This window comes from Trachymyrmex septentrionalis, unplaced genomic scaffold (genome assembly GCF_001594115.1).
Source record: "Trachymyrmex septentrionalis isolate Tsep2-gDNA-1 unplaced genomic scaffold, Tsep1.0 scaffold202, whole genome shotgun sequence".
NCBI classification, from domain to species: Eukaryota; Metazoa; Arthropoda; class Insecta; order Hymenoptera; family Formicidae; genus Trachymyrmex; species Trachymyrmex septentrionalis.
The window spans coordinates 353,021-368,666 of record NW_017305203.1 but is presented as its reverse complement, the minus strand read 5'-3'; the positions used below and the strand labels follow the sequence as shown (position 1 = coordinate 368,666).

The 15,646-nt window shown below is 34.8% G+C and overlaps 2 protein-coding genes across 5 annotated transcripts in view; one reads left to right on the top strand and one right to left on the bottom strand.

Moving 5' to 3' along the window:
- The first annotated feature begins 4 nt into the window (after nt 1-4).
- On the top strand, nt 5-1,780 carry LOC108747909. Its single transcript, XM_018485811.1, has 2 exons — nt 5-15; nt 1,134-1,780. The coding sequence occupies exon 2, from the start codon at nt 1,142-1,144 to the stop codon at nt 1,709-1,711; it is 570 nt and encodes a 189-aa protein (XP_018341313.1). The 5' UTR covers nt 5-15; nt 1,134-1,141; the 3' UTR covers nt 1,712-1,780.
- Nucleotides 1,781-1,965: 185 nt separating this feature from the next.
- Nucleotides 1,966-15,646, bottom strand: part of LOC108747907 — a 50,197-nt gene continuing 36,516 nt past the window's right edge. Inside the window, exons 4-11 of one of the 4 annotated variants that reach the window (XM_018485797.1) lie at nt 15,371-15,511; nt 14,591-14,712; nt 8,620-14,394; nt 7,938-8,334; nt 6,612-7,022; nt 4,071-4,275; nt 3,800-3,979; nt 1,966-2,990 (exon numbers count right to left, since the gene is read on the bottom strand). In XM_018485797.1, coding sequence (XP_018341299.1) covers nt 2,805-2,990; nt 3,800-3,979; nt 4,071-4,275; nt 6,612-7,022; nt 7,938-8,334; nt 8,620-14,394; nt 14,591-14,712; nt 15,371-15,511 — 7,417 coding nt within the window. In that variant the 3' untranslated portion in view covers nt 1,966-2,804. The remainder of the gene's footprint in view (nt 2,991-3,799; nt 3,980-4,070; nt 4,276-6,611; nt 7,023-7,937; nt 8,335-8,619; nt 14,395-14,590; nt 14,713-15,370; nt 15,512-15,646) is intronic. The other 3 variants (XM_018485798.1, XM_018485799.1, XM_018485801.1) reach the window with 3 other exon arrangements.

The following is a 15,646-nucleotide window of genomic DNA, read 5'->3' as shown; positions in this document are numbered from 1 at the left end:
GATTTTTGCCGACAAGTAAGTGGTTCAGTTATTGACAATATTGTGTAATTTACGGGAATTTTCCGTAAGTTAAACTTTTTGTGTTCTCTGTTATTTGACCGTTTATTGAAAATATAGCTAAGGTTACATTCTCCAAAATCGTCTTCTCCGAGGAAGATTTTACTCCGTACACTGAAACTGTGTAAATATATACTATCAGTGAACGATCACATTAATACAATTTAGTTTTTTTTAAAGAAATTTGATTGATTAACAAGGAGTGCTATTTAATTAATTGCATAAATAACAGAGATAAATTTTAAGGGTAATAAAGATCAGAATAACTGACTCGTACATACATCTACCGACTCATCTGACTATTTGTATTTTGAAGCATCTAATCTATAATATGCTCTTTGCTTCTTGTTTCTTACTTTTTTCCTTCTTTGTGATTATTTTATTCAGATTATCATATATGTTTCTTATCTCTTCCAAAGTACGTCAACTTTTATCTCAAACAACAAAAAAATAAAAAAAAAATAGAATAAGAGGCAAGGTATAAAAGTCTAATCTACAATGTTTAATCTTTCTCTTGCTTTTTACTACCTTTTATTTTTTGTTTTTTTTATTTATTATCCTATTTCTTCATTTTCTGTTGTATGAGATAAACATAAAAGTTGACAAATTTTTGAAGAGATAAGAAACATATAACAAAAAATCAAATTAAAGTGTATAAAAGGAAAAAAAAGGAAGAAGTAAAAGGCAAGAAACAAGAAGTAAGGAGTACATTGTATATATAGATTAGACTAAAGCCTGTTCTACAATGTACTTTTTGTTTCTTGTTTCTTGCCTTTTGTTATTTTTTATATCTTGTCTTTTTGCTTCTTATCCAGTTTTTTGTTTTATATCGCTCGAGATAAAAGTTAATGAATTTTGAAAGAATCAAGGAATACGTAGCAAAAAATACATTTGTTGATAAAACGGTTGGTATAAAAGGAAAAAAAAGCAAAAGATAAAAGCAAGAGATAGGAAACAAAGAGCACATTGTAGAATAGGCTTAAGAAGTGGTAAAAAGCAAGAAACAGGAAGCAAAGAACTCTAATTATAGATCAATCTTTAATGGCAGTTTGTACAAGGGTGCTTTTGTATTTCAGTTCTCGAGATGTCGTCCGTCAAGTTGTTAGAAGAGAGAATTGCTAATTTAGAGAAACAAGTATATGGACTTGGTAAGACGATGAATATTGATGATCCTGCACCGCCAAACGCTATCATCGATCGACTCACAGACATCAATTCATTAATCAGCTCAGCATTATCAGGCAGAGAAAAACCAAATGCACTTATCAAACGTTTGCCGGAGTTAAATGGCTATTTGGAGCCTACTTGTGAAGATGTTGACATGCCCACCAATGCTAAAGCACAGCTGTTGTTGACAATGGAGCCAGAGATTATGGAGAACCATAAGCTGTTAAACAAAGTACAGGAACTCATGCCTGTGTTAGAATCAGAACGTATCAAAGATGCGCCCGAATTAAATAATACACTTAACAAACTGTCACTGTCGTATCTCGAAGTTTACAAAGATTCCAAAGAGTTGGATGCTCATGTACATGATCTGCTGTCTAAATATAATGCAGTTATAAATAGTATATCAGAATCATTAATTATTTTAGATAATGCAATTATAGCTGCAGAAGTAGCAGCTAAGCCGAAGAAACAGACAGATAATTAACGAGATAATTGTTTGGTTTATTTAAATATCGATTAATTCATATTATGTTTTAATGAATACATGTTAATATTGTTGCTTTGATTTTTTTATAATGCAAAATCATTTTTATCATTTATCTTTTAATTTATTTATTATAAAGAAGGATTTTAAAAGCGATTGATCAGTGATGAAAGAAAATATCAGAATTGTTTAAAATACATTTATTTACCATTTTTACTCGAAATATATAAAAATACGCATTCATCAATGACTACGTATATGTGTAAACATACTTTGTTGTTTAATCTCTATAACAATGCATTTTATTAAAAAATAGTTATATATTATATACATTTATCCTATCTATTGCTTAATTGTATCCATTGTTCATTTCAGAAATCCTTATTTAGGATCTCTGAGACAAACTATTGATTCGTATGTAATCGGACATGCATATGTATCGGTCTCTTGTATTAAATAATTAGATAGGTATATCTTATCAATTGTGTATATAAAGTGTATTGGAAATATTCAAAATGTATCACAAAAATTATTTTTTAATTCAAGTGGGGCAATAATTTTGTGTAAATAGTAATAAGTAGTAATTTTGAATACAAGAATGTAGAAATGTCTTTAAGAGACCGTTAAACTAATAAAAATTCTTATACCACATTATCCATAATAAACAATTACTTTATACAATATTTACACAAAGATTCCTTAATTATAAGTCGGTATAATTTTGTCTTTGATTTTCATTACAAGTGTCATAATTCTCTAGAATTTTTCACTCTCCCTGCGATCTGTCGTGTAACAATAAAGGCTTAAGTTTTTCTTATGATAACTCACTGCTGTTGCGATATTCGAGAATTATTAAAATATCTTTCGTGCTATCAATAGGAACATTAAAATTGGAAAAAGAGAAGACGCGAATGTAAATGAATATGGACTTTTTTAAGCACAAAGAAAATTAGGGAGATCTATTCGAATTTTTCTTCTATCGTAGTTTTATATATAAAAAATTATGATCTTTTTCTTATTAAAACTATCTGATTCTCTTGTCTAACGTGAAGTATCGGCTTCTTTATCTTCGATAAATTGTTATGACAATGATTTAGCTCTGCGTCTGCAAAGCTGGCACTGTTTCGCGCAACCACGGGAGCGCTGGTTCCAAGCTTGAGTAAATTGCTGGATGACTCCCCAAGCATTCTCTACGATGACTTAGTAATCCCTGGATTTCCCATCTTCCCGGAGCACCCTGCGATTCACTGGCACACATCAGTGGCGTTCCTTCGTCATTCTAAAAACACAAATTGATTTACCATTAATATGTAATTATAATTTCTCAACGCATTAAAATTAAGTTTTTAATAATTTGTTAATTTTGCATATTTACGATTTACGTGATAATGATGTGTATTTTATAATTACAATGAATTAATTGAATATGATTATTTAAGAAGATTGTAAGGCAATATGTTAAGAATTACTTGAAAAAATTACAGATTAGTCTAAATTGCATTTAAAAGTAACACAAAAAAATTAGAGACAGTCATGATCATACGGATCAAAAGTTATTTCAATAAAAAGTAATATTTTTAAAATTTGTACTTTAATAGAAATATATAAAAATGTATTATAAAATAATGATAAAAATCTCATTTTTTTAATATAAGTATTTTATGAATTCAAAAATATTTATGTAAAGTTACATTGAGACATTAATTGTTCAGTAAATAAACAAAATATTTATTTGTTATAAACTAATTGGTGAATCTCAATGAAACTTTACATAAGTTCATTTTTAGTATTTAAAATATTTATATAAAAAAATTTAGATTTTTATTATTATTTAAAAAATTTTGTTTATAACAATAAAACTAATATCAAATAAAATAAATAATTTATAAAAATGTGTTGCTCAATAAAACAGAATGTTATGAATACAACTTTTACGTGTATGTAATTTGTTTAAAGCGTAAATATTAATATATGTGTTATATGTCCTACTTAAAGAGATGAGTATATTCGCAGAAGTTTCTTAAAAGTTTTATTATTTCTTTAAAATAATTATAGAAATGTAAAAATTGCATTTTTTGTCAAACTTACGTAACAAGGGTTTTTATCCATGCATATATCGTGTTTTGTGATGAATCCTGCATAATGGCTCGTGGCGTTACACTTATCGGAATTATTCAATGGACGAGGCATGAATTTGAGATATTGTTGTAAATTAATTTCCCCATTTCTAGGGAATGCCCATCCTACCGTTACGCAAATTTGCTCCGGCTGAAAAATCATCATGTATACAGAGATCAGGAATGTGTTAATTAAATAATGAGCTACACATAGCCTTATCAGAGAATTTAATTGAAAGTACCTGGATAGGCTGTCTGGGAAGACATATGGCGCTAATGTTTCTGGAAAATACCAATGGCTCTCCTAATTCGATTAGAGCGATGTCGTTATTGTACAGGAACTGATTATATTTCACTCGAGGATAGGGGATGATATTTTTAACGGTGTTTCCTTTTAACATAATTCCATTGGTGAAAAGCTGCCATCCACTCTTTTCCTTGTGCCTACTAGATCAAGTGTAAAAAATTATGTATGTTAATAATAATGTATTACATATTATGTCAAAAATAAAATATTCTATTTTATAAAATTATAAGATCCTTGATGGAAAAATTTTTACGAAAAACTGTATGGATTGAGACAAAATCTTCGCAGTTTAATTTTTATAGATATTCATATAGTGGGAGTGACGTCGTTTATTTGAAAAATCAAGAAATCCTTTGTCTTCAAACAACACCACTCTACGTCTCATTATGAATATCTATGAAAAATTAATTACGAATTTTTAACTAAGATCTTGTCTCAATCTATGCAGTTTTTCATAAAAATTTTTCCGCCAGGGATCTTATAATTTTATTTCGGTTTATAAAATACTAACAATTATTTTTTTCTTTAACAATTACTTTTTTACTTAACAATTATTTTTTTCCTCTTTTACAGATTTGAAAATCCTTTTCCAGGATTAAAGTATACGCATTAATATGTGTCTGTGTGAAGTTTATGCCGAGAACGATAAAAAAATTTTGAAATTGAAAGGACCCCCGCTCTAATCCTACATGAAATTTAATCCCAGTGAAATCATGATTTTCTCGTATGTTATAGCTTGATCTGCTAAATAAAATATATAAGTTTTAGCGCAAAAAAATGAATAGTTTTCGTGTTCGATTCACTTACAGTCGCTGACATCTCACCATAAAATACTCAATAATTTTTAGCTGAAATGGATAAAATTTTAGTGTTTTGAAAAGTTGTTACAAAATATGTAGTGTAATTAACATGGTAGAGGTTTGTCCCATGTGTGTGTGTACGTATGCACACATTTTGTTTCTTAATTATTTATTAAGTTATTTTCATCATTCAGATCCTGGGAATTACACTACATATTCTGTAACAAAGAATCGTTTTATACATGTGTATATATCTTAGATATTATATGTGATAGTATGTAATTATATGTGGGATATAATTATATGTGGCACCATATATAATCATATAAACCTTATATAATCATATAAGGAACATAAAATGTTCCGAAACGACAAAATATCTGGAAAACTATAAGTTTTATAAAAAAATGTTTTAGATAAAAGTTGTAGTGTTTAAAAAAACCTAGTCACTGGCTTCATCAGTTTGACTTTGGGTGGTGTCGCCAAGGTAGGGCAAAGTCAATTCAAATTTTTTAGGTAAAACTCCCTACTTTTTCTTTCATTTTCTTATAGTCCTTGTTGAAGCCTTTCCAAAACACTATAATTTTACCCATTTTAGGTCAGCTGTTTAGAAGTTATTGAGTATTGTATAATGAGATGTCAGAGTGACTGTAGATGAATCGAACACGAAAACTGTTCATTTTTTTGCGCTAAGACTTATATGTTTTATTTAGCAGATAACATATGAGAAAACACCATTTGATTTCACCGACCCAATTTCATATAGGATTAGTGTGGGGTTCTTTTAAGAAAAATTTTTTGTTGTTCTCGGCATAAACTCCACCTCACAGACACGTATTAATGCGTATACTTTAATCCTGGAAAAGGATTTTCAAATCTGTAAAAGAAGAAAAAAATAATTGTTGTACAAAGATTGATTTAATCGGTAATACAGACGGCTTTAGGATTCCTTTAAGATCGGAATCAGATTTATTATATACATTAAAGATTAAAATATTGAAGTCTGAAATTTAACCAATGTGAAGACAAAGGAATTTTAGCTCTTATTGATTTGATTGGTTATAAATTTCAATTTTTTAGTCTACAATCTCAATTTTCAATGCGTAATCTGATTCCGATCTAAGATAGACAAATCTCGTTTATGTCTCACTACGAATATCTACAAAGAATTAAGAATTTCCAAGATATCTTGTCTCAATCTGTGTAATTTTTTTTCTACTTTTTCGTAAAAATTTTTGTTATACCAGAGATTAAGAGAATTCTAAAGCCGTCTGTATTACTGACTAATTTTTTTGTGTAACAATTACTTAATTTTTTCCTTTTTTACAGATTCGAAGATCCTTTTATTAAAGTATACGCATTAATACATGTATGTGAGGTGGAGTTTATGTCGAGAACGACAAAAAATTGAAATCTTCGAAATTGAAATTTTAAGAAAAATTTTTTGTCCGCAGCATAAACTCTAACTCACCGACATGTATTAATGCGTATACTTTAATCCTAGAAAAAGATTTTCAAATCTGTAAAAGAGGAAAAAAGTAATTATTATACAAAAATTACGATTTAGTCGGACATACAGGCTTTAGGATCCTTTTAAGAAAACGCATTTTTAATCTTTTATGATTTGTCTTGCTCTTTATAAATAAATTCGTACAATCATTTCTGTATCAAATTACCTATAGATGCAGGAATAACTAGTTAGAGCATGCACAGGGCCGATTATACTGGCTGTACAAACGGTCCCATCTTCTGATTTTTTCAACAAGGCCGTACTAGACCATCGCTCAGGAGGATCTGTTAATCTTGCAGTCGATTCTTCCGTATAGTGCAGACCACAAGTGAATTCCTGACACGATACTTGCATAACCTTGTCTGAGACGCAGAATCCCACTTCCTCTAAGTTCGTGACTAGCGGCAGGCGATAATTAGGGTTTGTCTTCAGTCTTAGGATTTTCTGGCTTCTATCCCACGCGAACGATTCAAGTGTTTCGTCAGATCCGGCGAATCCCAAAGCTTGACAATAGGAATCGCTGAATTCTTCGCTCCACCCATCCGAGCAGACTAGTTGATAGTCGCCGTTATATTGTCTGCATCGAAATTTTATATCTTTTTTTATATTGCAAAGCAATATGAAATACTTATTATTAATTTTTAAAAAATTTATTTTTATTGTTTCCCAATATTTTCAAGAACTTTTTTTTTATATAAGCACAAGTCTTTATAATTTTCTTTTCTTAAAACGTTATACTTATTAATACTCATATTAATATATTTCGATCTAAAAAAAAAATTAGGATTTTTTAAAATAATTATTTATAATTATTTTTCTCGTTATATCCCAAATAGCGCAGCTGTAAAAGCGTTTACAGGCGCTGCTGTGCTACTTTTTTTTAGTGCTTTTTTAACGTTCTGTGGTATAAGGTGCTGTGTGCTATTTGGGGTTTTACATCACTTTGGAAAGCGTAATCTCTCTTCTTGCTTTATTTTTTCATTTTGATCGTCATTTTATTAGATCTGTTCACATTACTTGCACTTTTGCCATTCGGCATCTTCGTTTTCTTTCTTTTAAAGGTCAAATATATATCTATATCTCATTTTAAGTGTAAAAATATTTGGGGATTTCATGCAACACGAACAGACCTATTATTAGATGCTTTCGACATTGGAAGACTGCTAGGAGAAGAGATTACAGCCTATTCACCTTTTTATTATTATACTTTTTTGACTGTTACATTGGAGAGGATTCAAATCTAAGATCGAAACATTTGCACATTTTTATATAATATATTGGATAATATTTTAAGTTTTAATTATTGATTTGAATTTTTTACGCACTAACAACTGTGGAGACTTGCACAGGCGTTTCACATTTTATCGAACTATTTTTTCTCTTTCTTTAATAAAATAGTACAGTTATTGTGGTTTCGAATTAATAAACATAATTTAGAAATCAGGAAAACAAACAATAAATTTATTATATTTATTTGGTATGATCTAAGTACCTTATCTTCAAAAATGGCACGCGATTCGCTTCGCTCGCCGTGTTGCTATCCGTTTCCGCATTAGTGAGATTTCGATCTGTAGTAATATTGGTGATTAGGCAACTCCATTCATCCGAATAATCCGGACAATTCTCGATGCCGTCACAGATTTGGTTCCGGGGGATGCATCCACCGGTTTGACATTTGAATTGATCTAGGGCGCAGTCGCATAACTTTTCGTCTTCCCCATTAACGCAATCGGCAACTCCGTTGCAATGCCACACTTGTGGGATGCACCACTTTTCCGTTGGGCACAGATACTCATTGTTTCCGCAAGTTTCCGCGCAATTGTACTCGTCCTGATGTCCTTCGCAATCGGGCCGACCATCGCACTGCCATAATCCCGGAATGCATCTTCCTACAATCGTAAAATTTCATAATTCTATCGTGATTCTGATAAGAATTATTATTCGAGATATCTCAATCATTGTGATTATTAAATTTTATTCATTAGCGATATGCTCACGATTTATTAAATCTTTTTGTATAAGTATGTAATAAAATTCTAATAATATTTTATTCAAAATTAGAAAGCTTTTGAAAGTCTTAACAAATAATCAAGAATATGGAACTTTATTACTTTCCATCATTCTATTATTATTCTTGCATATCGTTTTGTATATCAATTGTACTCAATACTTACCGTTTGGGCATCTAAATTCATCAGACTGACACTGCCAGTTCTCGCAGTTATGCTCATCGCTGCCATCATCACAATCTACTATTTTGTTGCAAACAAGGTGCCTCTTCAGACAATGTCCATTAGCGCAGCGGAAGTTACTCGAACAACCTTCTGCTGTGCAGTTCCACTCATCCGAGCCGTCGGAACAATCATTTTCGGAGTCGCATTTGGCAGACTGTGGGACGCAATACGCACCGTTCCTAGACGTTCCATTAACGCATTGAAATTGACTTGTGGAGCATTTCACGAGGCTTCCAGGAAATGGAAATTCCGAAGGACTACTAGCTGTGGTATTTTCGCTCTCCACCTTCAACGTTGAAGTTTGTGTAGTCGACTCTTCCGTAACGTGATCTACTTTCGCTTCTTCGTGGTCGCTGAATACTTGATCTGAAAAAAAGGTGGCGTTTTGTCCAGTCGTTTCGTTTGCTCTTACATTAGTTTGACCTTCGACTGTCGTCTCATTTGCTGCCGTTTTTTCCGCATCGTTTATTATGATCATGGGACGAGTATAATTTCGCATGATTACGTAGGGCTCCGTGACTGGTACCGACTCTATTATCTCTTCCGACACAGGTATAAAGCTAGGATAATTTTTGGGCTTCGTCTCTGCGATCACATCTTTATTTTCGGTTCTAGCAGCTGTATCTTTCCATTTTGATATGGGCACGATGTTGCCTTCCTTGTCAGCCACGGTGAACCTGGGTACATTTGGGTATATATCCGAGCTTACCACACTGTCATGCAGTTCCTCACGGTCTGCAGTCGTAATCGTCGATGGTTCCGTTTGGGAAAGTATGGTTTGATCGAATCTTTCTGTCAAAACGTTATCTTCATTCTGATCCTCCAGACTCAAGTCTTTTTCTTTTTTGTATTTGTGTTTGTCGAATCCCTTTTTGTCGATCGGTTTTTTCTTGCTTTCCTGACTCTTTTCCAGCGGTATTACTCTGAGCGCCTCTTCAGACAGTTCCGGATCAAGCAATATCGGTCTTGGCGGAACCGTGGTGAACAATATTCTATAATCTATCATGGGTTCCGTGTCGTCCAACATTTCCGTGACCGGTCTGACATCTTCCGTGGTGGTGATATCGTTAGGCATAGGTGAGGTTCCTTCTACGCCATCTGCAATATCTTTTTCTATCGTGGATATCATAGGAGTAGTCTCAATTTTTATGCTTTCCGTCGCACTTTCAATTATCTGCCCATTTTTATCATATTCTATTTTCCGGCCAGTTCCTAAGCTGACGTTACTCTCGTACACTGTTGTCGCTGCCATGCTTCTTTCCGATGTATCCATTACGTTGCTGGGTGTAACAGCACTCTCCTTCTCTGCTTCATTTTTTTTCGTTGCATTGTTAGCATCATCCGTTGAAACTGTTTTATCAGCAGTTTCCGTTTTCTTGTCTACACTCGGTACCTCTTCACTCAATGTTGTTGATAATATATCACTTTCTGTCGTTTGCAGCTCCTCAGGCAAGATTGGGATCTGAGCTGTAGTCTTAGTTTCCAGTGTGGCTTGAGTTGTTGTTATTTGTGTTGTAACAGTTTCTTTCTCGTCGGATTGACCAACATTCGGTGATTCCGTATTGTTCTCTTCATGTTTTCCATTATTGATTACAGTCGTGATTTCAACTTTGTCGGTTGTCGTGGACATTTCCTGTTGAATTTCTATAGGCAACACAGGTTCTTGTGTAGTCAATCTACCATCTTCCATTTGATTGTTTACAGCTTCATCGGTTTTCGTAACCATCGAACTTTGTGTCGTATCAGAAGATATCTTTTCATTCGTTCCGTTTTTTTTCTTTATGACATCGAACGTAGTTATCGACGAATAAGGATCATAAGAAATTTTTATAGGGTCAATATTTTTTAAAACTGCTTTTTTGGATGATTCTATAACTTTAATTGGAATGCCGGTATTATCGTGCTGATATCCTTTTGACAAAGCCTCATCCGTAATGTCATTGTAATGATCTTCGACAGCGTTTTCTTCTGGTTTCTCTGAACTTGTTACACCGCTTTCTATCGTGATACCTTCAATTTCTTGTACTTTCTTTCCAGCGGAAGTTACAACTTCAGGTTCCGTTTTCTTATCTATAGGTTGCAGTGTAGTTTGAGAAATTGAATCTACTGATTTATTTTCTACTGCCAATGGGATCACTTTCAATTCTTTGTCTTCGGAGAAACCGCCATTTTCTTGATCTGTAATGCCTTTTGTTCCATCATTGTCGACTGATTTCGCTGTATTAGTTTGATGTAATGCGTTCAGAATCTTAGATTCCGTATTGTTAGTATTTGTGCTGTTGTCTACATCATTTGTCGTATTTATTTCATGATTCTGTGTGATTTTCTTTATGATATCTACCTTCTCTTCGTTATTCTTGGAATTAACGTCAATTAATAAATCTTTGGTTTCAGTTTCATTTACTCTGTCTGCATTATTACGTGTTAATGGCCGATGCGTTATAACATCATCGATATGAGTTTCAAAGGGATTAGGACCATCTTGCTCGTCCTTATCTAAGCGTGGCTTCTTTAGACTTTCCTTTTCTTTATGAACGTCCGGTAAGAATGGTGACATATCCTCAGCCGGTCGATCGTCTGACTTCCCTGTAAAATGATCTACCGAATTTTCTGGAAATACTGCCGGGTGAAGAGGGTGACTCGTTAAATGTTCTTGAATTTCATCAGGGCGTACCGCATGTTTATTATTGCTCGCAAGAACGATATTCTCATTAGTATGTATTGTAGATGAATCGATAGAGATTGTACCTTCTACAGATTTGTTCTCTTTTGTTGTCGAATTTTCTGCTTTTAGAGATTTATTTGTGGCTTGTTCTGGAATGAGTTCTGGAATTATCGCGTGTATCTCTACTGGTTGCTCGGATTTTGGTATCAACATGATATGTTCGTCATCCGCCGATTTCATGATAGGTTCCCTGAGTGGCTCGACATTGTGAGCAAAATTTTCCGGTACTTTAGGGAAGATCGTTGTCGGCATATGTTCAATGACATTTTTCTCGTTTGAATCTGGTGTATTTGGTTGCAATGCGGGCTCGGGTACAAGTTCTTCCCGATATCCAAGTATTGGCTGAGTAAATATGTTAATTGGAGTAGTTTCTGGTATCGTAGTTGTCTCGTGTACTTTAGTATAATTATTTGTTTCTGGGTTCCTATTATTTACGCCATTTATTTCTATTGTATGGATATGTCCTGTCGATGAATGCCTATCGTTATTGATGAATTTAGTAGTCGATTCTGTCTTTTCTTCTACTGATGTGACTGGCACAGTAGTTGCTGCAGTAGTTAAACTAACCTGTTCAAAAACATTTAAATCAATGTCTGATTTTTGCTTTGTTATTAAATCGTGTCCACTAGCCGCAGAACTATCATTTTGGATATTACTTAAATTCGTATCAAAATTTGTTTTTGTAGTAGAGTCATTTTCTTTATCTTCTTGAAGATTAGGATTTTGTGTAAATTGTTCTGTGACTGATTCCGCATGATTCTCAGATTTGGTTGCTATAACATTTACATCACCATTTTGTTTTAAATCTCTATAATCTAAGGTAGTAAGACCGGCCTCGATAATTGTACTTTCAGTAATTTCATTCTTACCATAAGATTGTATTGTTGTTGTTTTAGTATTTACATTATCATTGATATCTTTAGATGTTAAAGGTATTATCTGTAAAGGTGTATCATTGTCTGTTGGATTTTCATTAGACTTTACAGTTGTGATAGGAGTTTCATTGTTTTTGGAATAATCGTTTTTATCTGTTAATTCAATAAGAGATTTGAATACATTAGTTGTACCAGCATCGTCCGAAGGTGATGTCTGTGTAGATGATTCAGAAGTATCATCATGAGATATCGGTTTAACAGAAAATTCAGGTTGATCAGATATGTCAGTTTTTGATTTCAAATACGGTTCTGTTGTTAAATGTTGCGATTCCGTTTTTGATTTTACCTCACTATCTGTTTCATTAATAGTTGTTGCTGATTCTGTAACAGGTATTAATTTTGCAGTAGATTCTCTTTCAGTAATTGATTCTGCTTCAATAGTAAATTCGATTTCAGGAGCAATTTCTGGTTTTGCAGTAGGCTCTAATTCAGAAGCAGGATTTGGTACAGCAGCGGATAATATAGGTGTAGGCTCTGGTTCTGGTTTAACGGTGAGTTCTGGTGTAACAGTAATTTCTGGTGAAATAGTAGGCTCTGGCTCAGCAGTGGGTTCTGGCTCAGCACTGGGTTCTGGCTCAGCAGTGGGTTCTGGCTCAGCAGTGGGTTCTGGCTCAGCAGTGGGTTCTGGCTCAGCACTGGGTTCTGGCTCAGCAGTGGGTTCTGGCTCAGCACTGGGTTCTGGCTCAGCAGTGGGTTCTGGCTCAGCACTGGGTTCTGGCTCAGCAGTGGGTTCTGGCTCAGCACTGGGTTCTGGCTCAGCAGTGGGTTCTGGCTCAGCACTGGGTTCTGGCTCAGCAGTGGGTTCTGGCTCAGCACTGGGTTCTGGCTCAGCAGTGGGTTCTGGCTCAGCACTGGGTTCTGGCTCAGCAGTGGGTTCTGGCTCAGCACTGGGTTCTGGCTCAGCACTGGGTTCTGGTTCAGCACTGGGTTCTGGCTCAGCACTGGGTTCTGGTTCAGCATTGGGTTCTGGCTCAGCATTAGGTTCTGGTTCAGCACTGAATTCTGGTTCAATTGTAGGTTCTGGTTCAGAGGTAGGTTCTAGTTTAGCAGAAGACTCTTGGGAGACTTTGATGGGAGGCCCTGCTTCGATGGTGGTTTCCTTCGAATGATGTACATATTCATGATTCCAATGAGAATCATCATTCTCGAAAACTGAATGTTTCGTCGTTGGTGTAAATTCGGTCTGCTGTTCTATTGATATGTCAGATTGCTCAGGATTAACATATTTTGTTTTAGATTTCGCCGTTGATGTGTCTGTTTCTGTCGAACCTGTTTTGAAGTCCGTATTTTTCCAAGTATTGGGATGTCTAGGTTCAAAGTTTATTGCGCCTGGATCTCTGCTTCTACCTTGAAAATCATCAATTGGTTCCGTGGTAGATTGTGGCATTACATCATCCATTTCGACATTACTCAAATCGCTATCATCCACACAAGTTTTGCCATCATGATGCAATATTTCTCCTAATTTGCAGGTACATACAAATATGCCAGAAGGATAATCGTATTTACAGTTTCCGGTGCACTCGAGATTGCCATATTCACATTGATCGATAAGTTTTCCTACATGAAGTCTGTTCAAGTGATATTCTCCGATCATATTACCATTTTTTCGTAATACATCTTCGATGTATTCCTGACTCTCTTCAGGTGCATTCCGAGGTGGATGACTTATTCTGAATCTTATTTCTCCTTCCTTATTGATGTCGTATACTGTGATTATAGACGTGCTGCCCGCTTGTCGAAGAATGTTCCCTAGATGCTCCTCTATCTCGGAGCTTACTTGTCTGTATACTCGAGATTTGATGTCACTAAAATCGTCATTCCAGTTAAAATCATCTAGTCTCAAAGTTCCATCCAGAGCATCTGGTACAATATCGAATAACGTTTCGTCAGTTGTAGGCCACGGTGGAAAAGTCGAAGTTAAAGGTGGTGGACTTAATGGCGGATCCTTCACATATTCTCGACTTCCAGCCGTCTGCACTTCGTTAAATTGGCGTGTGTTATTTGCTTCCACGTTCTCTAAGGGTTCTGTAGCCGGTATTGGAAATACACCAGCTAAAATAAAGACACAACATTTTTATTTTGGAGCAATTTTATTATATATTTATAAAGTGTCTAATTTATTTTATACATGTATAATATTTTTTTTATATTGTTATATGGATAGTATATTTTTTTTATATATTATGTTATTGGGATATTGTTATTGATATATATCTTGTAAAGTTAAAAGAATAATAACCCGTCTTACTTGCGGCCAAAATGGCGATGATTACAGCAATTACTATAACCAACAGCGCGCATCCCCAGGCCATTCTTCTCCAGTATGAATTTCTAGACCTTTTGTCCTTCGTAACGTAAAGTTTCTCGCCCCTGCAACACAATTTCGTTGTCACATAGAGACATGAATCTATCGCATGTAATGTCTTTCTTGTCCTAAACCCAAAAAGCGTATTTTATACAGCGTTGCGCATGTAATGCGATTCCTAGCAACCTTCGTCAATGTCCAGTCTATGGGATTAGAAGCTTCCTTGGTCGCACCCAGTCTAATGCCTAAACTCTGGATCATATACCAATATGTGTAGCGTCCCTGCTGCGCGCATTTCTTGCTTAAGTATCTCCGATTAGATTTTGAGAACAATAATAACGTGTCGCGAGATTTGGTTTGCGTTTTGATTGGTTTACGGTACTACATTTCGGGATTAATCCTGATCAGTTAATCAACGGTGATTCCTACGTATGTTTATAGCAGCAGTATTTGTGTCGATCTTTGTCATCCATATTGTTATCGATTCTCTTATTTGGAGAAGCCGTCTCGGTATCGATAGGACACGAAACAAAGGGTAAATTCTTGGACGTGCAATTTTTACGAAGAAATTTTCGTATTTGATTCGACTCGGGGGGGAATAGCATAAGCGTGTTAGTACGCGACCGCGTGCCCCTAAGAGATACCTAAAGTATATTCCACTAAGACAGTTCCCAGCTGTATTTTTTGTTTTTTTTTTTTCCCTCGAAAACATCCGTCAAGTACCTGAGGGCTGTCAGCCAGTGGGAATAGTCGACCAATCCGGCGGCGGGATCTCTCAGGCTGAGTCCCTCGCGGCCGACACCGGGGCCCAAATCAAAACGCACTCCAGCTACGGTTGTTTCAACCTCGGCCTCGGGACCCCTGCTAAGTACCGTGACAACAGAAAACACCGTCTAACACTCTATGTGAGGCTTTTCGATCAGCAGCTTGTCCAAGCTCTATGTGCTATTGGCTGGAGCTAAAAACGGTGCTAAGATATCTCTATCGCCTGACAATTCC